We start from the raw sequence: 22066 nt of genomic DNA on the forward strand, positions 1-22066 counted from the left end.
TACCACTTATAAGATATTATTAAGATTTAAGAACAAAATATATATTTATATTGGAGAAAAAGATTTACATTTATTTTATTTATTTTTTTACAAAAAAGAAATTTTTTCATGAGAGACACGTGGCCTTAGGAGGACCCAATGAAAAGAAGCCAAGTATGAAAAAGTCCTAGTCAGCAAGAAGAAGGAAAGCGGGAATATGTGATACTATGATAGTAGGGACTTAGGTTTACAACTCGACAACGTTCACTTCTCTCAACTCCTCTCGCCCGAGCGGCCGCCACTTACGCCACTGCTGGTACACACCTCTCCCTCTATACCCATCAAATTTCTTAGATTTTTGGGTCATCTCCTAGTCTTAATCTTCATTTCACTGGTCTCACTGCTTCTATATTCTGTTCTTCTCCATCCCATTCTTGCTATTGAGTATATATGTGTGCATGCATGTGTTTTTTTTTTTTTGTTGTCTGGATGGAATTGACATATCTGTAATGCAATGGTTTTCATGGTTTTTGCTATCTTGATACTGTGTTGTATACTGGAAGTGGTGATTAGTAATGCATTTTGAGTGTTTCCGTTTGTTGTTTTTACATGGGGTGGTGTGGGTTTCAGTTTTGGTTACTGGGTTTGCGGTAGAACATGTGAATGATTGTTTTAGAATGTGGGGTTTGTGGTTTTTCTGTAGCATGGTTTACGTTTGTTGGGAAATTCGATCAAAAGGGGAAATGTGCTTCGTTGTTGATCATTATGATCCCAATTGGGTTTGTTTAAAATTATTTATAAAGAGTCATAGACCTCTGTTTTTTTTTTTTTCTGTTCAACATTGTTCTGTCTTTGGTTCCGAGGTCGAATTGGTTTATGACCTAAATTGGGTTTGTTTCGGAATCAGCTCAATCACCTGTTCATATATATGTATGTGAGTGTGTACATGCAATTTGTATTTGTTCTTTAAATCGAAACTGATATATTTGTAATGCAATGTTCTTCATGGTTTTTGTTATCTTGATACCTTGCTAGATATTTGAACTAGTGTTGAGTAATGCATTTTGGGTGTTTTTGTTTGTTGTTTTTTATATGGGGTGGGTAGATTTTGGTTCTGTTATTGAGGTTTGTGAGAGCATGTCATGATTGCTTTGGCAATTGGGGTTTGTGGTTTTTATGAGCATGCTTTTTTTTTTTTTTGGAGAATTCATTAAAAGGGGAAATGGACTGTTTTTGTTGATCATTATCATCCCAACTAGGTTTGTCTTAGAATTATTTATGAAGAGTCTTAGACCACTTTTTTTGTTCAATTTTGCTACGTGTTTAATTGTGAGGTTGAATCGGGTTAAGATCCAAATTGGGGTTTTCCCACGTCATCTGGATCATCTCTATATGTAAACATCTGTTTACTTCTTGTTGTTTAGATGGAAATTGATAAATTAGTAATGAGGCTTATTTTCAATGTTTGATATTCTCTTGACAATGTTAAATTGATAGTGGGTAATGCAGTTTTGTTTTTCCTTAGTTTCTTACACTGGGTAATATGTGTTAAGGTTTTGTTTATGCAATAGATCATGTGAACAAATTTCATTTGGTTTGTATACAAATGTGGGGTTTGTGGTTTTTTCAAGCATGGTTTAGTTGTTTAGACAAATCAATTTGAAAGGGGAAACAGGCTTGTTTTATTGATAATCATACTCCTAATCATTCTTTTTTTTTTTAAAATAATTTTATGGAATCATAGTCCACTCTTTTTTATTCCACGCCATTCTTTTGTTAGTTCTGAGATTGAATTGGGTTTGTTCCCATATTAGCTCAATCATCTCACTACATATATGTATGTATTTAATTATTGTCATTTAGATGGAAAACTATATATTTTTAATACAATGTTTTTCATATTTAGTGTTCTCTTGACATTGTAAAATTGGTGGTTGGTTATGCGTTTTGGGTTTTTTTAAATTTATATGGGATGATATGGATTTTGGTTCTATTTAATGGGATATGGTAGATAATGTAAACAATTATTATTTGGTTAATATCCAAATTGGGTTTGGTTTTTGAAGGTGCTTTCTTTCTCTCTCTAAGATTCAATTGAAAAGGGGTATTTGGGCTTTTTTGGATTCAGTTATGTTCCCAATAGGGTTTGTTTTGACATTGATTGTGAAGAATTATTGACTGTTCTTTCTTTTTGTTTTTTTTTTTACAACATCTTTCTGGATGGGTGGCTGTTTGGATTTTTTTGTTGGCATTGAGTCTTTGACTACCATTCCATCTTTAGTTTTGTGTGCAAACCCTTCATTCTCGGCTGGCCCATTAATGAAGACAACCATTGTTGCAAACTATTATAGTGATTAGAAATGGTTACATTTGATGAGAACCTATAGTTGATTGTATACCATGTGGTAGTGATGTCTTGCTTTAAATGGTGATTTGTGGTGTTCCTATGCAAAAGGGTAGCTACCTTAATGTGCTGTATAATTAATTCTCCTGTTAAATTATTTGAATGAATGTAACTGGAAAAAAAGGGATACCAAGAAAACATCTTAGTGGTATTGTATTAATGACAATTTAATGAAGATTTGGATGAAATTGGCAAATCAATGCAGAACTAAGGCCTATCCCATTCTTTTCTTCTCTTTCTTTAGGTTATGCTTGGTTCCTAAAAAGTACTAAGGAAAGAAAAAAAGGTTAAGGACAATGACTTCCTCATGTTTAATTTTGCCCTGGAAAATACAGAAGGAATAAAATATAATTAAAATAAGTTATAAACTTATGTTTTTAAAATTATTTAATCTTTATATAGAAGAGTTAAAATAAGTGAAACGAGTTTGAAGTAGTATATAAAAATAATTTATTGGCTTTAATTTTATTTTTTTTCTGAATTTTCTTTCACCTTTTCTTCTTTTACTTTTTCTCTCTATTTTCTTTCCATTGCATCTTCCTTCAGATTTTTAGGAACCAAGCATAGCCTTAAATTTTTGTAATCAATACCTAGTTTCATATGTTATCTTCCTCTATGTAAGGTACTTTGTTGCTTTATTTGATATTTTGACATATTCGCTTCATTCGTATTTCTTTGATATAATCCTAATCTTGATTTTTGTTTGAAGTCTCTAGATGAAAGTTCTTTCTACCCTCTCCGTATAATGTTTCTTCTTCTCTTACTTTGTACTGAAGTTGGAAAGTGATTCGTTGAGTTTAAAGATATGAAAAATTCAATTCATTCACTAATGTACACCTGCTTGAATCTGGCTTCAGGCAATCTGTGAAGGACCTCTGGTTTGAACGTTACTTGTTATAAAACAAACTGGACTTCATCAAGATTGCAAGATGGGTCTGGTTCAACCTTTAATGGATACTGATCCGGACAGCAAGTCACCCACAAAAGTTGTGCCTGATAAAGTTAAGTGCACGAGTAATTGGGAGGCCACCATATCTGAGATGGAAGCTATGTTGGATGGACAAAGTAAGGCTCCAGGGGGCACTGAGGACGTGGAGGTTGATGTAACTGGGTGTGCAAATATTATTGACACCAAGTTGGCTGAAGCTGAAGACCCAGATGCCACTGAGTATTCTAGTTCCTTTGGTGATACTGAATCTGGAAATGAGAAATTTTCTGGATTGAGTGAAGCTGAAGTTGAGTCTGAGTACCGTGACCACAATAGTTTGGACTCCCCATTTGATTCATTTGGTCTTATGTTTCAAACAAGGTATGCTTTTCATTTTTCCGTACTTGTACTCATTTAACTCTCCTTTGTTTTAGCAAGGGAAACCTAACCTTCAAGAATTCAAGTTTTTAGGAAGTGTATGGCTTGTTATTCTTAATGTTAAAACCATGTCATAGAGTCATATACTAAAAACTTGGAATGATTTTCACCGTTGAGAAGTTATATCGATCGAAACTTTGGTTGCTGAAATAAATATTATTTATTCTATTGATAAGTGAGAAGAAACATAATGTTACTTGCTGAGTTTAGATGGTAAGGTGAGGTCACCATACTTCAAGTGAGGAAGTGATGAAAGCTAATGGAAAAGTAGGAGAAACAATCTCTTCCTAAGTCATCAAAGCATTTCTGTTTGATAGGTAAATATAAATTTTACTAGAAAAACTGGACAATGAAGCCTTATTCCAAACTCTACTTTGGGTAGGCTACATGAAATCCTTTTGCACTCTCTAGCTCTATTTATAGTCATATTCCATGTGAAATCCTTTGTAGTCATAGTGTTTCTCCTTGTGTATTCCTTGTTCTTTTGACATCTTCAACTTGGATTAAATCATTTCTCCATTCTGGTTTGTTTGCAGATCTTCATCGTCATGAACAAACCATCTTCAGCTACTATCCCTCATCTTGTTTTCAACTAATGTCATATCTATTCTTTTAGATGCAACTTTTTTCTTATTCTTTCTCTTGTTGCCTCCATCTATCTTATCATCCTTTAGCTGTACTCAATTATTGAACATGTTTTCCTTAACTGCACAACATTCTGGACCATAATTGGAAAATTTTCCTTTTAACTTGATAAACTGTTTTTTGTTAAATCCCTCTACTTTGTCTTGGAGCTGGCGAGGTCAATTCCCTTCCCATCAGACGTTATTTGGAATTCCTGGGTTTTGTCTAAAGCGAGCTTTTTACTTGGGAAGCCAATTGAGGAAAAGTATTGACGTTATATCAACTCCAAAGAAGAGGGTGACCACTGGTGAGTAGATATTTTCTTTCTAAAATTGAAGGGAAATCAATTGATGACAGTCTTCTTCAACGTGCGAAATCAAGGGTTCTATCACAGTCATTGTTCTCCCTTTTGGCGTGGTTTGGGTGCTCCCTTTCCACTATCCAAGAAACTCTTTCAAGCTGGCATGGCGCTTTTGTGGGAGAAAACAAAAGAAGGTTTGGAGAGCCGCTCCTCTATGCATTTTTTTGGACAATCTGAAAGGAAAGAAACCATTGTATGTTTGAAGATGAGGAGCATTTTGATCATAAATTGAACTATTTGTTCCTAAATAATCTCTTAGCATGGGTTGGGATGTATATTAAAGAAGGTTCAATGCCTTTGATTGATTTTGTAGATTGGTGGGGATCTTGTTGAGAGAGAGTTGTTTCCTGTGTTCTCTTTTTTGTGGCCTTGCCATTTTGTACTCATTGTATATGTCTTGTGTACTTTGGTATACTGTTTTACGATCTTGAAACACTTCAAATGCACTTCTCTACTTCATACACGTAGCTTTGTTTCTATGACCAACGTCATCTTTAATCTCTCTGCTATTTTTTATAATCTGTACGAATACTCTTGTTAGATGTTCATCCCTGGTAAGTTGGTGTCATCTTATGCATTCGGTTATCTCTGGTTCCTGCTTTTCAGGAAGAAGAAGTTGACAAGTCACTGGAAGAAGTATATTCATCCTCTAATGTGGCGATGCAAGTGGGCCGAATTGAAAATTAGAGAGTTTAAATCTCAAGCTGCAAAATATTCCAAATTGCTTGCAGCCTATGATCAGCGAAAACAGCTTGAATCAGATCAATTCACATCAGAAGGTTTTGATTCAAAATCATTACCATTTTCTAATCAAAATCACCGGATGAAGGCTATGAAAAGGAGGAAAAGAAAGAGAATTGAAGAAACAACTGATGTACCATCATATATGCTGAATCATAACCTTTTCGGCTATTTTGGTATAAGTTTCTTTTTTATACATAGCATTGTTTTGGTGTTCAGTCCCTAAAACTATGCATACTTGACTCTTTTATGCGACGTATTACAGAAAATAAAAGGTCTGATGCAGATAGTTCCTCTATGGTTGACGATTTTGGTAATCCGGGTAAGAACTTCTGCTAACTTTGGTTCTGATGTTGCTAATTGTATGTTTTTCTTCAACCATCTTCCTAGTTGCATTTGGAGTTGAATGTGATTGGCATTTACTTTTCCAGAATTTATTTTGAATAGACCCCTTATCTTTTTTCCCATTAAGTTCAGTATCTATTTGAGCAGGAATTTCCTATATTTTTTACAACTATTTTATATTCATCCACTTCATTTCAGTCCAATGTTAAGCAGATGATCTCAAGTTCACATGAACTTGAGCTGTGTCCAAAGTATATTTGATTTAAAATTGTAACGATTTTTTTTTCCCGAGTATACAATCACAAACACCTAAAATGGTTTCTCTTCCTTGTGCCTCATGGTATAATCCACTTAAGTCACATGGTTTATTGAGATGAGCTTAGGGTCTTGTCCTCCCAACTGTAGTTGTTAATGCATCTGCTAAAGCCTATAATGATTATTAGTTTTGTATTTTCTTTATTGTGTATTACGAGATGTATTTAATTTCTCCTTTCAAAGAGATATACTTTATTTTTCTAATATCGACAGAAATAGAGGAAAATGCACAAAAATATGCAATAAAAAATCCTGGCCCATTCCGACTGTGATGCCCCCGTCTGGCACAGTTCGGTGGTACGGCTGGGCAGAGCCAAAAATAAAAACAAATGACGTCCCAACATAAACGTCAGCCTTTTTTGCTCTGGTGCCCAGCCGTACCACCGAACTGTGCCAGACAGGGGCATCACAGAGTGGCCTCCCCAGGATTCGAACTCAAGACCAAGGTCTTTTTGGTTGCCCTCTTGGTACCATCTGGGCTAACATAAAAAGTTAACGCCCATTCTTTTGACTGTTGATAAGAGGGTTCTGAGTTGGAAAGGTCAACTACATGGATGGTGAGGTGCATCTGAGTTTGAGGAGAGTGGGCATCAGGTTAAGTTAATCCGGAAGTAAACACAAGGAAGTTCTTGCAAGTATGGAGAAGTGGGTTCAGACAGAATATTTTATCCAAAACCCTGGTCTGAGTTGGTTCTATTCATGCCAAATAGTCGTAACACTGCTATTTTGTCCAACCTTAGTCCTATATGTTATGGCTCCATCTAACCCAGCTAACTTGGATGGTTAGGAATTGGTACATTAGGTTGAGATCATTTGAGAAAAACGATGTATCTATTAGACTGTTACCATCCTTATAGAGCAGAAAGTAGGACACCAAACATTAGGAATCACCAACCAAAATGCTGAAAGGACGTGAGACTTACCAGAGAAAAGCAAAGGTAATTGTTTTGTGTTTACATCCTGCACAAAGGTAGATTAAATGGACTTAAAAGAAAAATCAAGAACACCAAGATTGCTAAATATCAAAGTCTGGAGAACAATTATCAGCTATTTATGTGACCTATCAAAAACAAAATTATCAGCTAATTATGTGCTTTAAACCAAAAGAAAGAGACAGAAGCAAACACACTTGCATGCATTGGATAAGGAGTTGGAGCAGGGAAATGTAGGCTGTAAGACCCATATGAATTGAAAGAAAGTAAATGAAATACCACAACAATGAATAGTTGGTTGACTAACAAAAAGTAAATCCAAAGGGAAGATCATAACGGTCACAAGAACTGCCAGAATACTTAAGCTCCCTGAGAGGCAGTGGGAGGTGAACTGTTATTTGTTGAAAAATTCAAAGTTGAGAATAGAAGGATGAGTAATATCCTTAGTGGATGTATTTGGTCTAATGTGACTTCAGTCACTGGAGTCGATGGTCAAGAATGCCTGAGGATGCTTTACGAAGCTGACATAACAGGTGAAGAAATTGTCATAGGAGTATAACTGATAGTTGTTTGAAGCATTGGGTCAAGATGACCAATACACACACTGATGCTATATGCTAAGTGCTCTAAAATTGAAGCTGCACAAGGAGAAAATTGCATCGCAAGATAGAAAAAATAATGGTGCCTGTACTAGAGTTAGCTCGCCTAATAGTCTCTTTCTTTTAATGTTCATCAGCAGAGGATCTTGTAGAAGCTTTAAATGTCAGATTTTTATAGTACTTGGGGCATATTGGTGGGTTCTCAGTTATACAAATTTCCTTTAAAGTATTCCATGGGTGCACCTGTATACCTCTCTTTCTCTCTCCTTGATAGTTTATACCATTTAAGCAAGGTGCTTGATTAGTACAGCTTGGTCTTTGTTTCAGATAATACTTCTGGTTTAAGGGTATCCCAGTTTTTTTACAAACAGTTGATGGTTGTAGTAGTACTTTTAATTTACTCTAATTTGTACAACTTAATTAAGTTTGTTAAGTGTAGTGGTAATAAACCTACTCAGCAAGAGAAATGCTGCTGCAGTTGTTCCATTGTCATAACCCCCACCAGGATCTCTACAAACATCACTACACCTTCCGCCACTACCATTACCTTGCAGTTGATGCCACTGCATTAGGAAAAAACGATTCCATATATTATTTTGGATTTGAAAAATCGGCTGTTACTTATCCAAAAAACAAAAAGGAAGCAAAATCATTGTTTGTAATGATTAATTCATTGTTACGCACTTATAGTATCTGCATGCATATAGTATAAAGTACTCTCATATCATTAATTTCTAGGAGTATGTAACATGTTGTATTACTCTTACCTCTAATTATCTCTGAAACATTTGTTTCAATTTTGATTCTGACTCTTGCTTTTTTATTTACTATTCTTTTGGACAGTGGTTACAGAACAGAATGCCAATGGTGACGATAATTTTGGCATTAGTGATGACTCATCACTTTTGAAGTTTAGAGATGATGATGATTCATTAGAGCAGATCCTTTGTAAGATTGAAATGGCACAATCTCGGGTTCAGAAGCTGAAGGCTCAACTTGACATGGTAGTGCCCAAAAATGTTGTGAAGTTTTCTTCCTCCGAGAATTTGAGCCTTCTTGCACCTTGTGATGGGCAGACCAGCTCTGCCCATAGTCCTAATTTCTCTGCTGGCAATGGAGATGCTATATCAGTAGGAGCTATATATCCTCCAACTGGACTGCTCTCGGAGTATGAAATGGGCGATCTGGTTTTGCCTGAAAGTGCACTTTCAAGTTTTGGAGAGGCTGTTTCTGTTCCAGATATAATTGAAAGCACAACAAAACTGTTGTCTGCTGGTGATGTCACCGTGCATCCACTGCAGACTCATGATTCATGTGAAGATGTAAGCATTCTTTAACTAAAAGGATTTTTTTTTCCTATTTATGTATTCCGGGAATTTTCTTGCCCCAATCATGAGTCTGAAAGGCTTCCTTTTCTGACTTCAATTATATTTCTGTCATCATATTAATTTTTTTGTCTCACATTACTTATGAAATTCTCACTGCTGCCTTACTTGGGTTTTCACTATTTTATTTTATTTTTGAATAATTTTCAAATCCAAAACTATTGTGTACACCATATGTTCCAGGATTGTTATTTTCAGTATGGTGTCAATTTGCCAACCCCATCAAAATTATTTTCTGATCATCCTCAATAATCCAGTTTAATCTCATACTTCTTCAATTATCCCATTCCCATTTAACCATTTTTTCTGTCTCCTTGTATGGACTATGGAGTGTCTAGTGGCACCTCATCTTAATAATTATATTTGTTTATGATATGATTTTTCCCTGGCCAGTATTGGAATTTTCAGCTGTGGATTTCACTCACATCTGAGCTCACTTACTATCTTTGTGTGGTGGACAGTCTTTTTGCCAGAAACCGAGATTTTCCCCTTTTTCTCATAGCATTAATTCATGGATTAGCTTTTGAACCTGTAATCTTCTCCTGGAAGTGTTTAAGCCATCATGTTTACTTGGAGTTTTGATCTCTTCAGGGCGCACTCACTTCTTCAGATAAGCAGAACAGTAGGGAATTTCTTAAATGTTTTTGTTTCATACTATCTATGTCTGCAGATTATGGATGATATCCCGATGCATAATCATGCTGCAGAAGGCGAGATGCACCCCTTCAAAAGCATCAATAACCAACAAACAGGAAGACATCAGGAACCAGATAGAGGTGAACAAGAAGAAAGCACCGATCCTCCTCTTGCTCCGGCAATGGAAGCTGACCCTGCAGCAAAAACTGGGGAGCAATCAGCTCTGAAATCTTGTTTGGCTTCAGACTTTCATGTTCCTAAGAACAAGAGAAAGCGAGGGGAGCGCAAAGCTGGTTCAGCGGGTTGGAACCGCTGATGCTCAGGTGAGCTGTGTGGCTTGTCATTACAGTTTCTCCATACTTTACTGGTTTACATTATAGAGTAGAATACCAATGAATGGCAGCTTAGTTGGCAGCCAAGGCCCTCTCACCATGTGACCTTGGGTTTAAGGGCTTGTTTGGCAGTTGTAGCCTCTTTAGCTTTGTGTACCCAAAAAAAGGAGAATCAAACTCTTTGGTAAAATGATGATCATGGTAGACTACAGACATAGGATTCGAGCTTCTTAGTTTTTGGTGAAATTGGCTCAGTTATGAGCTATGCAGCTTCTGAGCATGTTTCCAGGAGCAAACTTGTGATCAGGCTGCATTTTACTAATGAGATATCAGTGATTGTCTATCCAAGCCGCTCTTTTCCTAACAACTTTTAACTTTTAGGAAAGTTAGTAGCTTAACATGGTGTCAGCGTTCTGGTTAGCTAGAGGTTTAGAGTTTTCTCCGACTGTACTAGGGAGTTCTGATGCTTACAACCTTCAATCATGAAATGGGAGTAATAGGAATGGAGATTAGTTGGGTGTTTTTTTTTTCTTCAGTTTCTTGAGCTGGATATGGTTGTTTCTTTATGTGAAAAGCTTTGTAGGTGAAGTGAAATGGAGGTTAGAATTCCTTTCTTTTTGGCATTGGAATGAAATGAGTTTGAATTCTTGGTAAAAGAGATCAATTCTCATGATTTTTCCTCCATTGGATTGTTAACTTTTTTAACGATTCATATCACCGAATAATATAATTCATAAATACTTTTAATTTTGTAAAGAATAACATTCAATACCCTTATATTCAATCATCAAAGACATACCGTTCCACCAACTTGGAGAGAATCATAGATTGCTTTTCTGGAACGATTCGTCTTTTTTAATGCAACATATAACTCTTCATTGTATCACCTCTCTAAGCCTACTTGTAAATTAATGTCAAAACGAAAAAAAAACTCATTACAAGACCCTCCTAATCCAATTCTAGACACTTATGGATCCTTTCTAAATCCATCAAATTCTATTTCAAATTAAGAGACGAATGAATAGATTCCTTTTTAAGTATAATATTTGCATCTGTATTCAAGAGATTGATAAATGGACATATCTCATTATAGCGATGATCGTATTCTAAGGGGTAAAAGGGTAAAAGAGTAAAAAACCAAGAAGTGAGTTATTTATAGAATCATATAAAAAAGTTAAAAAAAAAAATCGATCATTTGTCCACGTAAACCCTAATTTACCTTTCAAATACAAAAAAAATTAGGTCACAAGACTCTCAACAAGGTACAAGTGATCAAAATTTTGATTTACTTGGCCCAAAGTTAATGCCAATGTTGAGTCACTCACACATGTGATGGACACTAGACCTAAATTTTAGAAAATAAAAGAGAGATCACTAGTGACTTTGTACAACAATCTTTTTCTTACTTTGTATGGGAAGCTCCCCTACACCTCTGAACCCCAAGTGGACAAAATGATTTCCATTGGTCTACATTTATGAAAAAGAAAAAGAAAGCAAAAGATGAGTGATGAGTGACAACCCTAATTTATTTCTGCTCCCATTTATTTCACCTTTTTGCCTTTTGACCAGCAAAAGCATCCCTCAAAACTTTGGGTAATAATCCCTAAGACATTTGGTAAATTCTCATGAGAATTTGAATGCAGCCTAGGTTATTTATTTATTTATTTAATTTAATTTAATTTTTAATTTTCTATATTATATTATAAATCCCTTTTAAATTAGTCAACAATGGTGTCCTCAGACAATAATCACCTTTTAAAAAAATTATATTGCATTCAATTTTTTTAATTTATTTTACTCCAAAGTAGTTGAGCAGCCTTGGTGGAAAATGACACATTTCTTAAAAAATTATATTAATATTAAAATACCTAAAGATATTAAAATTGCATGTTGTGGGAAGGCTTGAAAGACAAGATGTTATTTAGAAATTATTTTTCAAAATAATTTTCTAATTTGAAAAATATGATAAATTTATTACTGAAACAGTTTTTTGAAAATTTGTAACGAAAATATGTTTGTTTTTAAGAATTGTTTAAAATTATTTTCGAAAACATTATTCTAACAAACCCTAAATCTTGCTCTTCAAATTTTAAAAAAAAAACAAAAAAAAAAAAACATAGAAATGCCTTCTCTACCATCCAACTCGAAATTAGAACAATTTTAGTGTCAATTGGAAAGAAATATTTGAAAAAAATATACAATCAAATTTATTTCAAATTCAAGCATAATTTGTTGTTTTTTTCCCCATAAAATATCATAAAAGATAAACCATTAGAAAAAAACTAAGGTCTCAAATAAGTATCTATTGAATTTTTAATCTCTATTATCAAAAGTATATGAAAAAATTTTCATTATTGGGTAAAGGTACAAATAGTGAGATCATAATATTAAAAATAAGATAATTAATCAACAAAATGAGATTAAAGTATATATCAATCAATCGAGAAATAAATAGATGAAAATTCTTTTAGGTAACTTTTTCACATACCCTAAACCCATTTTCTCAAATTTTTATGAGAGATTATATCTCCAATCTCAAGAACCCCCATGACCTCTAATAAACAAAGGTTTTAGTAGTACACTTGGGAGCAGCCCAATCATCATGTCCTTTTCTCTTTGCAACAGCTTTAAGGTTCTGGATACAACACCACCCACAAAATGAATCATGATGCCATCCATTGGCAAATTATTTATATGTAGATTCATGAATGCTAACTACTAAATATTCACACCTCCCCATTTGCCCTCCTCCCTTTATGCCCCTTTCACTACTACAAAAAATGGGGTTTCTTTTTAGGGTTCAAACTTTCAAATTGGCTAGTGTTCAGACTAGATTAATTTCAAACAACCCACTTTTTATATACTGTTCACTGTTGTCCCTCCCTCTAATCATCACACATGACATGATAACTTATAAAATTATTTCAACCCCTTTTTGGAATTAGATCAATAAATCATTTTTCCCACTTTGTATTTCAAGTATATGTACATGGGTTATAATCATTTTCCATCAACTCAAAGGGTATGGGGGAGTATGATGAGATTCAGGTGGGTAAATCAATTAACACTTTAACATGAAAAAAGAAAGATTAATTAGGGTTTTGAGTTTGGTTCTTTATGATTGCACTAGGGCATGATATAACTTATAAAATTATTTTATTTATTTTTTAATTTTTTGAATTTAAATCAATAAATTTAGATGTGTTTGGAATATACCCCATGCATGTACATGGGTTATAATCATTTTTGTTTAACTCAAAAGGGATTATGAGTATGATGAGATTGAAGTGAGTAAACCAATAACTTAAGATGAAGATATGAGGAGTATGATGGGATTGAAGTGAGTAAATCAATAATTTAACATGCAAAAAGAAAGATCAATTAGGGTTTTGAGTTTGATACACTATGATTGCAGAAGGGGCAGGCATTTGGTGAGGCCACAAAAATGAATGCCTCATACACTGATGTATGCATGGTTCCAATCATAAATACTAGTAAGTTCACATCATCACAAGTCCACATAGAGGGGTGTAGATGGGGGATTTGCTTTTAACAAAAGTGAGATCCATACATGGGTACTTAAGTAATTGCATGAAAAGCAACAAAAATATTTTTTGCCAATTTTTTATTTTTTTAATTTTTTAATTTTTTACTTTGCCTTTGAGAATTGAAATTTGAAAGTCTAAAAATATCAATAGGAATCATGCCTGCCAAAGCAAAAGAGGAGAAGGGTTGTGTGAGTAATAAAGAAAAGGGGGAAAAAGAAAAGAAGCCACCTATGCCAACTCATCTTAGAGTCACAAAATATTGAACCCAAAAGTGGGTTGTGATCACTGCTCCCTTCCTCCTCTCTCTATACCCAAATGAACTCCCTTCCTCTCTCTCTCTGCAGCTCTCTCATTCTTCTTCTCCACCTCTTTTTCTTTGTTCATGCAAGATCCAAAGAACCCAAATACAAGGTATGCCCACTAACATTTACTCTCTTACTCTCTTTTTCTCTCTTACGCACTTGCACCAAACCCCACATACACATATGGGTGATGCCAATTCTTTTTCGTGTTCAATCTTCTCTTCACTGCTCATCTATGTGCTTTATGGTGTTTTTGATTTGTTGGTAAGAGATTTTCAGTGAAAATTTCAATATGTAGCAGGTGGGTTTCATGTGCCTCTCCACATGTATAATCTATATATGGTAGTGTTTTCAACCCAATGATGGATGTTTTTCAACTTTGGTTTTGGTCTTTTTTTCTTTGGGTGTGTTATTTGAAATTTGAAGAGTTGGTATCTTCACATGGTGATTTGATATGAAAGTTTATTGTGAGTGACTGATGGGATATGAGGTTTTTTCTGTTTAAATTTGAAATGAAAGAGAAAAGTTGTGTAAATGCAAAAAGAGAACGGTATTTCTCTGGTACATGTATTGGGCCCTAGAGTGATGAATGTGGGCCTCACATGTTACATGAGATTGGACTATTGGGCTTAGGCCCGCCAAGCCCATTGATGGTGGGCAGCCCATGTTGGTGGACACACATGAAATCTAGATTAAAAGGGTTAATGTAGTTGGGGCTGGGCTGAAGCCTTTTCAGCTTGAGGCCCACTTAGTGCCTCTAATTATGCATGTCCAGATGAATATAATTTCATAAAGAAATCGATAAGAAGGGTTTTGTATTATACATGTGAACATAATCTTGGAAAAAGGAAAATTCAATCATATGAATTGGTAAAATAAGCATAATGGTCACGTAGTAATGTTTTGAGTCAATGGTATTACTTATTTTACATAATTTTTTGTTTGGTTAATAAGAAAGTGAGGAAAAGAGAAATTATTTGGAACGGCCATTTTGGAGACCAAATGAAACGTTAGTTCTCATTTTTTTTTTCTCTTGTTGCTTCTCTACCTAGGATGCCATAGTGACCAAGTCAAAAATTTGGATTCTGAAGATCAAAATTTGAATTATTCAACTTTCAACCATTTGACATTTGACATATGACTTGGTCTATGGGTAATTGAATTCTCTCTATTATGCCTTTTTGGGCATTGAATTTTCCCATGTACATATGTTGAAAAGTAAACAGATAATAACTTTTAGGTGGGTGATTTTTCCCCACAACACCTTTTGTGAAATTTAATTTTCCCATGTGAAACTTCTAGAATACATGCATGATGAAAAGCAAACAAGTAAGATGGCTTTTGGGAAATTGAATTTTCCCATGTGTTCTAACTTCTACCATATATGCATGTTGAAAAGCAAATAAGTAAGATCTTTTGGGTAATTGATTTTTCCCTACAATGCCTTGTGGGAAATTGGATTTTCCAATGAAGTAAAATGCCTTTTGGGATTGATTTTTCCTTCCAATGCCTTTTTGGGAAATTGAAATTTTCTTTTTTCTTTTTGGAAATTAAGCATTTATTTGAAAATGGTTTTCCTTTTTTATCATGGAAAATAATTTTAAATTTTAAAAATATGTTTAATAAATTTTTAACTAAAACAATTTTTAAGGATTTGTTCTAAGAATAAATTTAAAGCGTTTTCAAATATTCTTTTTCTAGTATTTTCAAATAAATTAAAACTATAGAAAATACTTTGAAAATTCTTATGTTGTCTATACATGTGCATTATCTATAAAAAGAATAAATTAAGAAAATTATTTTTTATATTTGACTTCCTACATTAAATATTGTTTATAAAAACAATTGAAAAGTTTTGTTTTTAAAATCTGTTCTCAAAAATTGTTTCTGTGAATTATTTTGAAATTCTCGTATAAGTAATTTCTAATAGGAAATTTGCCTCTTGGGAAATTGAATTTTCCCTTCTTTTGACATTTTGTTTTTTCTCATGTAGCTAATTGACTTCTACAATACATGCATGTTGGTTGAAAATCTAATTAGAAGTATATCTCTTAGGGAATTGATATTTCTCTACGATGATGCCTTTTGGGAAACTGATTTTTCCCATGTACTCCAATCAATTTCCACGTACAAAAAAGCTCATGCATGCCATGCATTTCTCATGTTGCAGGAAACCTTGGTACCAAAGAGCAATGGAGATGGCAACCCTATGGAAAACCATTTCCAAATCGACAGAAATCCCAACTGCAAACACTACTCTATGGAAAACCATTTCCAAGTCTGCTGCTATCAGAACAACAACGACAACAACAACAACCACGACGAATCCCCATCGCCAAAAGCTTAGAAAATGCACCTCCCTTAGGGTTGCAACTTCCTTCACTAGGGTATGCCTATGTGCACCAATCTCCTCCTATACCGAGGTTTTTCGAGCTGAACTTCCACCTAGAAGGAGCAATAGTTACCCTAGATCAAAGCCATTTCCAAGCCCACAAGAAAGAATTTCCAACGCGCGAATTAGTATGGAAGGAAGCGCGAGAGTTAGCGCAGAAGGAAGGCGAGTTTTTCGTGGAAAATCACTCACAGATGATGTTTTGATGAGGAGATTTGTTGTGGAAGAGGAGGCAATGATACAAGTTAGGAGGAGAAATCAAATGGAAGTTATAAGGAGGAGGAGTGCAATGAGGAGGAAGAAGCTTGGGCCTAGTCCTCTTAGTAGAATGGTTATGGCCGAGGAGGAGGAATAAGATTATAGTTGATGAGAAAAAGTTTTCTATCAAGTTTCCCCGTGTCCAAACAGTAAATTTTGATTTATTTTTCCCTCCCTCCTTTTGTTGTTTTAATTAATTGGAGTAATGGTGGTTTGTATCTTTATGGGATTCTTCTTGTTATATGATTTTTAGGAAGATCAAATGTATTAAAAAATCAGTGGAATTGAATGAATTTTGATTATCGGATTATTTTTAAATTAAAAAAAAAAAACTGTTATTGATAATATATTAATATGTTATACAACAAAAAAAAAAGTTTATTTTTGCATAAAGTTGTTTCCAAATGATGTTTGAAGAATGTCTTCAAGTGGTTTTATAGATTTTTAAGAATAATTATTAAAATTTGACTAAACACTTAAAACTTATTTGATAACTGTTTTTCACAATAATTTTTAAAAATAAAATTTTAAAATAATTTTTAAAAATAAAATTTTAAAATAATTTTTAAAAATAAAATTTTAAAATAATTTTTAAAAATTGTTCTATAATATTTTGTAGACAAAACATTATTTGACAACAAAAAATATTTTTAACTTATTTTTTTTATTTAGAATAATTATTAAAATTTTGCTAATTACTGAATGCTTGTTTGATTACGGTTTTTAAAAGTAATTATGAAAAATAATTTTTGACAATAGTTTTTAACTACTGTTGTATAATATTTTATAGACAAAACTTTGTTTTGAGAAATCTAAATGTTTTTAACTTATTTTTAAAAATAAATTTTATATATTTTAATAATTTTTTATTTTATATAATTATTTTTTTAAAAAATAGTACTGAAAAAAAAAAACAAATAAAACCAATTTAAAGATATTTTTCGAAAATACCTTATTAAACTTTTTAATAATATAAATCAGTTTTTATGTTTTTGTTAAACATGTTTTTCAATTTTTTATATTCCAAAAGGCAAATAAATGTTTTCGAAAATAGTTACCAAATAAAGTCTTAATTTTTTGAAGACTAAAAAATATCAATCCATCTTTATATGAGTTTGGTAGTATTTTGACTTATTTGTTTATCTTACAAAATTTTATATTAAACAGCAAAATACACATTCATCATCGATAAAAAAAATTCTCCAAAAGGAAACATGTAACCATAATATTCCCCTCACGACAAATTAGAAAAAGTCCAAAAGATTAAACAACCCTTTTCCTAATTATAGGTTAACAACCCTAGCTAACTAAACTTAGAATTAGGGTTTGCTTATAAGCTACTCCAAACAAAAAAATTAAAAAAAAAGGGATCAAATGAGGTGAACTTCCAAAACAAGAATAGTAGTTATCTAATCCCCATCACTCATGAGTCACACTTGACATGTTAGGTATTGTTTTGTGTCCCCAATCACTTAATTCTTCCTTCAATCTCTTTTCTACTTTTTCCATTTATTTACTAATAATTTTTGTTGTCAACTACCATATTATTGGCCTTCCAAACCTTTCCTCTTTAATCATTTCTTTCATTTATGTTTTGGGTCTTTTTCCATTTTTGGGGGGATTTTTTTTTTTTTTTTTTGGGATATTTTGGTTAGTGGGGGTTGGTGTGGTTGAGCCACCAAATGGGGCTACATAGAGTTTTAAAATTTTCAAATTATTAAAGAAAATTTTGAATTTATTTTCCTTATTATTGAAGAGGCAAATTTATGAAAGTATAATTATGTGATGATTATGAGCATTTTCTCTAAATTATTTTCAATTTATTGATTGAAATCTTAAATTGATTACTAAAGTGATTCATTATTATTTGATATGAATTTATTCTTTTTATTTATTTATCATATCTTTTAGATGACTTGGGCATTGGCATTGATGGTTAGAATTCTATAAACACAATCATAACATGTAGTTAAAAAAATGCTTAATATATACAAATTTTAGATCATTGAATTTTCTAATCCAATAGTAGAAAATATTATATCTAAATTCTCGAACATTTTTTACTTTGAAGTTTTCCGTCTATGTTAGAATAAAATGATACATTATTAACGACTATGTTTGGTTCCAAAAAATTTAAAGCAAAATATGAAGAAAAGAAAATGAAGAGGAAAAGTAGAAAAAAAAAAGCTCTTTAAAAATATAAAGTTAATAAATTATTTTTATATATTTTTTCAAACTCATTTAACTTATTTTCTTCAATAATATAAAAATTAAAAAATATATAAATTTTAACTAATTTTAATCATATTTGATTTTCTTTTATATTTTTATAATTAAACCAAAATTAAGAAAATCAATTTTTTAAATATTTTTTTTCTTTCTTTAATACATGTCCAAAACCAAATGTCGTCAAAGATAATTACTAAAAAAATACATTAAAAATACTTTTAATATAGAACATCAAAATTAAACCAACAATTTCCTTGCTTGAGCTGACTCCTCGATAGTTAAAACAAAACAATATATATATTCCAATTTCTAACGAGAGCTTTGGAAGAATTAATCATTTACCACTAAAAAAAAAAAAAAGACAATTAGGAAATCTATTTTCCAAAAAGTCATGAATGTTTAAAGGCTAAGCCTAGCTACCAAGCATTATCTTAAGTAGTGCTTTCATATTTATCTTCTTGACATTGTGCTTCTACAATATATTTGAAAAAAAAATTCTTCCGTTGACTTAAAGATATTTTTTTAAAAATAATTTTTATTTATTAAATTTTTAATTGATATTAATGATGACCACTCAAATTGGGGTACACCACATAAAATTGTTTTAGTTACTTCATTTACAAATATGTAATAATTTTAGTAGGTCTTTTTTTTTAAAACTATTTTCCTCTTATGAAAAAATAGGATGGTATAAATCAATTAATATGTTCATATTTAGTGTAATAATATTGCTCATAAGTCTCTTGATGGATTATCCAAATGTTAATGATATTGAATACCATAAAGAATTTAAGGTCTATTTGATAACGACTTTCAAAAACAGTTTTTAAAAATTGTTCTCTGATTTTTTATAGAACAAAAATCTGTTTTAAAAACCTAAAATATTTTAATTATGTTTTTATTTTAAACATGTTTTTAAAATAATTTTTATATCTAATATTTTATTTTTAATCATATAAGTTGAAAACAACATAAAATATAAAATAACTAAATATGTTATTTGAAAATACCTTGTTTTGAACATAAAACATAAAATAATTTTTGGTGACAACATGTTTTCTTGTTTTTTTGTTTTAAAGAACAAAAAATTATTTTTCAAAATAGTTGTCAAACAAACCCTCATATTCCTATTCCTACACTAATTATCAATTAATTTTTATATAAGATAGTTAATGACGAATCTAAGAATTAATAGAGATCAAAACCCGATAATTTTATCTATACTACTAAGCTAAACACATATTTTTAAATAATTTCATTTTTTTAATCATAAAAAGAGTATGACCAACAATCTTCACTAAATAAAAAAATGCTATTCCTCCCATGTTTAAAAATATATATATATATATATATATATATTTTTGACTCATAAATATGTTTTTCAACTATTATAAAACAGAATGAAATTGCTTTTGACTAGAATCATGAATTGGGAGATGACTCAAGTCAATCAAACGCATGTTTAGGGGTCAAATATAGACCATTTCCATGGTCAAAATCAACCTTTTTTTTTCAAAAAAATAAAAATCCATTTTTGATAAATTATATAAATCTATCTTATATATTTTCTCTTTTAAACGTTATATCTATTAGTGTAAAATATTTTAAATAGCGGTGTTTATAGGGTAAAAGGAGCATAAATTTCGTATTGATGTAGTATTTGTTCATAAGATTTTAAAAAAATTTATTAAAGGCTTGATGAGTTTTGAATTTATTAAGTCTTTTAATTCTGGTTGGCCCTACTTTTTAATATAAATTGAGAATTAGTTCACGAGCGTGAGGGTAATTTTTTTTTTTTTAAATTTATCAATTTTAAGATAAATTTGAGGATAAAAATACAAATAATTTTTCATAACATGCTTCTTCTGAGGCTCACGTGCCCAATACAGGGCTATAATTGCCACAAAAAAAAATAATACACAAAATAATGATGATTTGTTATTCAGATCCAATGGCTGAGATTCCACATGGGGTTCATTTGAGTGGTGAAGGACCCACATCCTCATCATCACTCATGAGGTCCAGCTAGACCAGATCACCAAATTCTCTCAGTTGTGGGCCACCCACTCTCATGTGAGGGAAGTGTAGCACACGGTCCTAAGGAAAGGAGTGGGATAATAATGTGGCAAAGTGCCCATTTGTCTCCTCATTAAGTGTGGGTGTTAGTCTAACTACCTTTCTCTTGGGTCCAAGTTGGTGAAAGGCTGCTTTCTTACTTTTTAGGATTTTTTTATTTTAATAATAATTATTTTTAAATAAAATTATTTGTTTATTTTATTTATTAGAACTATTGAAATCTATCCCGACAATATCCATATCAAAGATTCTAATTGTATAATATTTTATGATCATTCAAGAATCAAGAGAAAAAAAAATGAAAATAATGAATAATAAAGGTAGTGATCCAAAATAATAATTTTTTAGTCATTAATTATTATTTTTATGTACATCTTATAACTTATCAAACGTTTGATAAAATTTAATATTTATTATTTAATAATTTAAATTGATTTTTAAGTTAAATTATACTTAAATTATTAATTTAAATTTATTATTTAATTTTTATTTTAATTATTAAGATTGTTTCATAAATTAATTTAAAAATTATTTTGAATCATCAAATTGATATGTTTATCCTTATAAATTATAACTAAGGTAAAGATGATCGAGTAATAATAAATGTTGTGAAGTAGCAAATGAGTTATTTATTATTTAAAGTTATTTATTATTTATTATTTAAATAATAAAAAACTAAAACGAAGATGAATGTTTAAAAATAAGTTATTTATTATTTAAAGTTATTTTTTACTTTAAATCATACCATTAAGTCATTTTATTTAATATATATAATTTTTTTAATAACTTAAATTAAGTTATTAAATCACTTTAAGTTATTAAGTTGGTTTACCAAACACCCCCTTAGTATTAATATCAACAATGATAAAACAAAAAAAATGTAATATGCATAATAAGATATTATATTTGTAGAATAATTCATTAGTGATAAATAGATAAATCCAACTTAAATTAGTAAATAAAGTTAAAATCATGGAATTTTAAAAATTAATGATATGTTTGGTAACATTTAAAAAAATATTTTTTTTATAATAATTTTGAAACAAAATGATCCTAAATTATTTTCAAGAATAAATATGAAAAACAATTTTCTTCATTTATTCTTAATAATGCCAATATAAATGTTTTCAAAATATTCTTTTAGTTATTACTACATCTTTGCAAAAATAAAAAAAATAAAAATTAAAAATACATCAAAATTATTTTTTTAAAAAAATTGGTTTGAGAAAAAAAAAAATATTT

General features: G+C 31.4%; 2 protein-coding genes across 2 annotated transcripts; both read left to right on the forward strand.

Moving 5' to 3' along the window:
* Positions 1–214: 214 nt before the first annotated feature.
* On the forward strand, positions 215–10362 carry LOC100255929 (uncharacterized). The gene is made up of 6 exons (XM_010652413.3): positions 215–295; positions 3241–3692; positions 5341–5651; positions 5741–5797; positions 8510–8988; positions 9722–10362. The coding sequence occupies exons 2-6, from the start codon at positions 3313–3315 to the stop codon at positions 10001–10003; spliced, it is 1509 nt and encodes a 502-aa protein (XP_010650715.1). The 5' UTR covers positions 215–295; positions 3241–3312; the 3' UTR covers positions 10004–10362.
* A 3419-nt stretch (positions 10363–13781) lies between these two features.
* Positions 13782–16829, forward strand: LOC100243911 (uncharacterized). The gene is made up of 2 exons (XM_002276447.4): positions 13782–13978; positions 16040–16829. Exons 1-2 carry the CDS (start codon positions 13950–13952, stop codon positions 16614–16616), a joined length of 606 nt encoding a protein of 201 aa, XP_002276483.1. The 5' UTR covers positions 13782–13949; the 3' UTR covers positions 16617–16829.
* Positions 16830–22066: the final 5237 nt, after the last annotated feature.

This window comes from Vitis vinifera, chromosome 5 (genome assembly GCF_030704535.1).
Source record: "Vitis vinifera cultivar Pinot Noir 40024 chromosome 5, ASM3070453v1".
NCBI lineage: Eukaryota > Viridiplantae > Streptophyta > Magnoliopsida > Vitales > Vitaceae > Vitis > Vitis vinifera.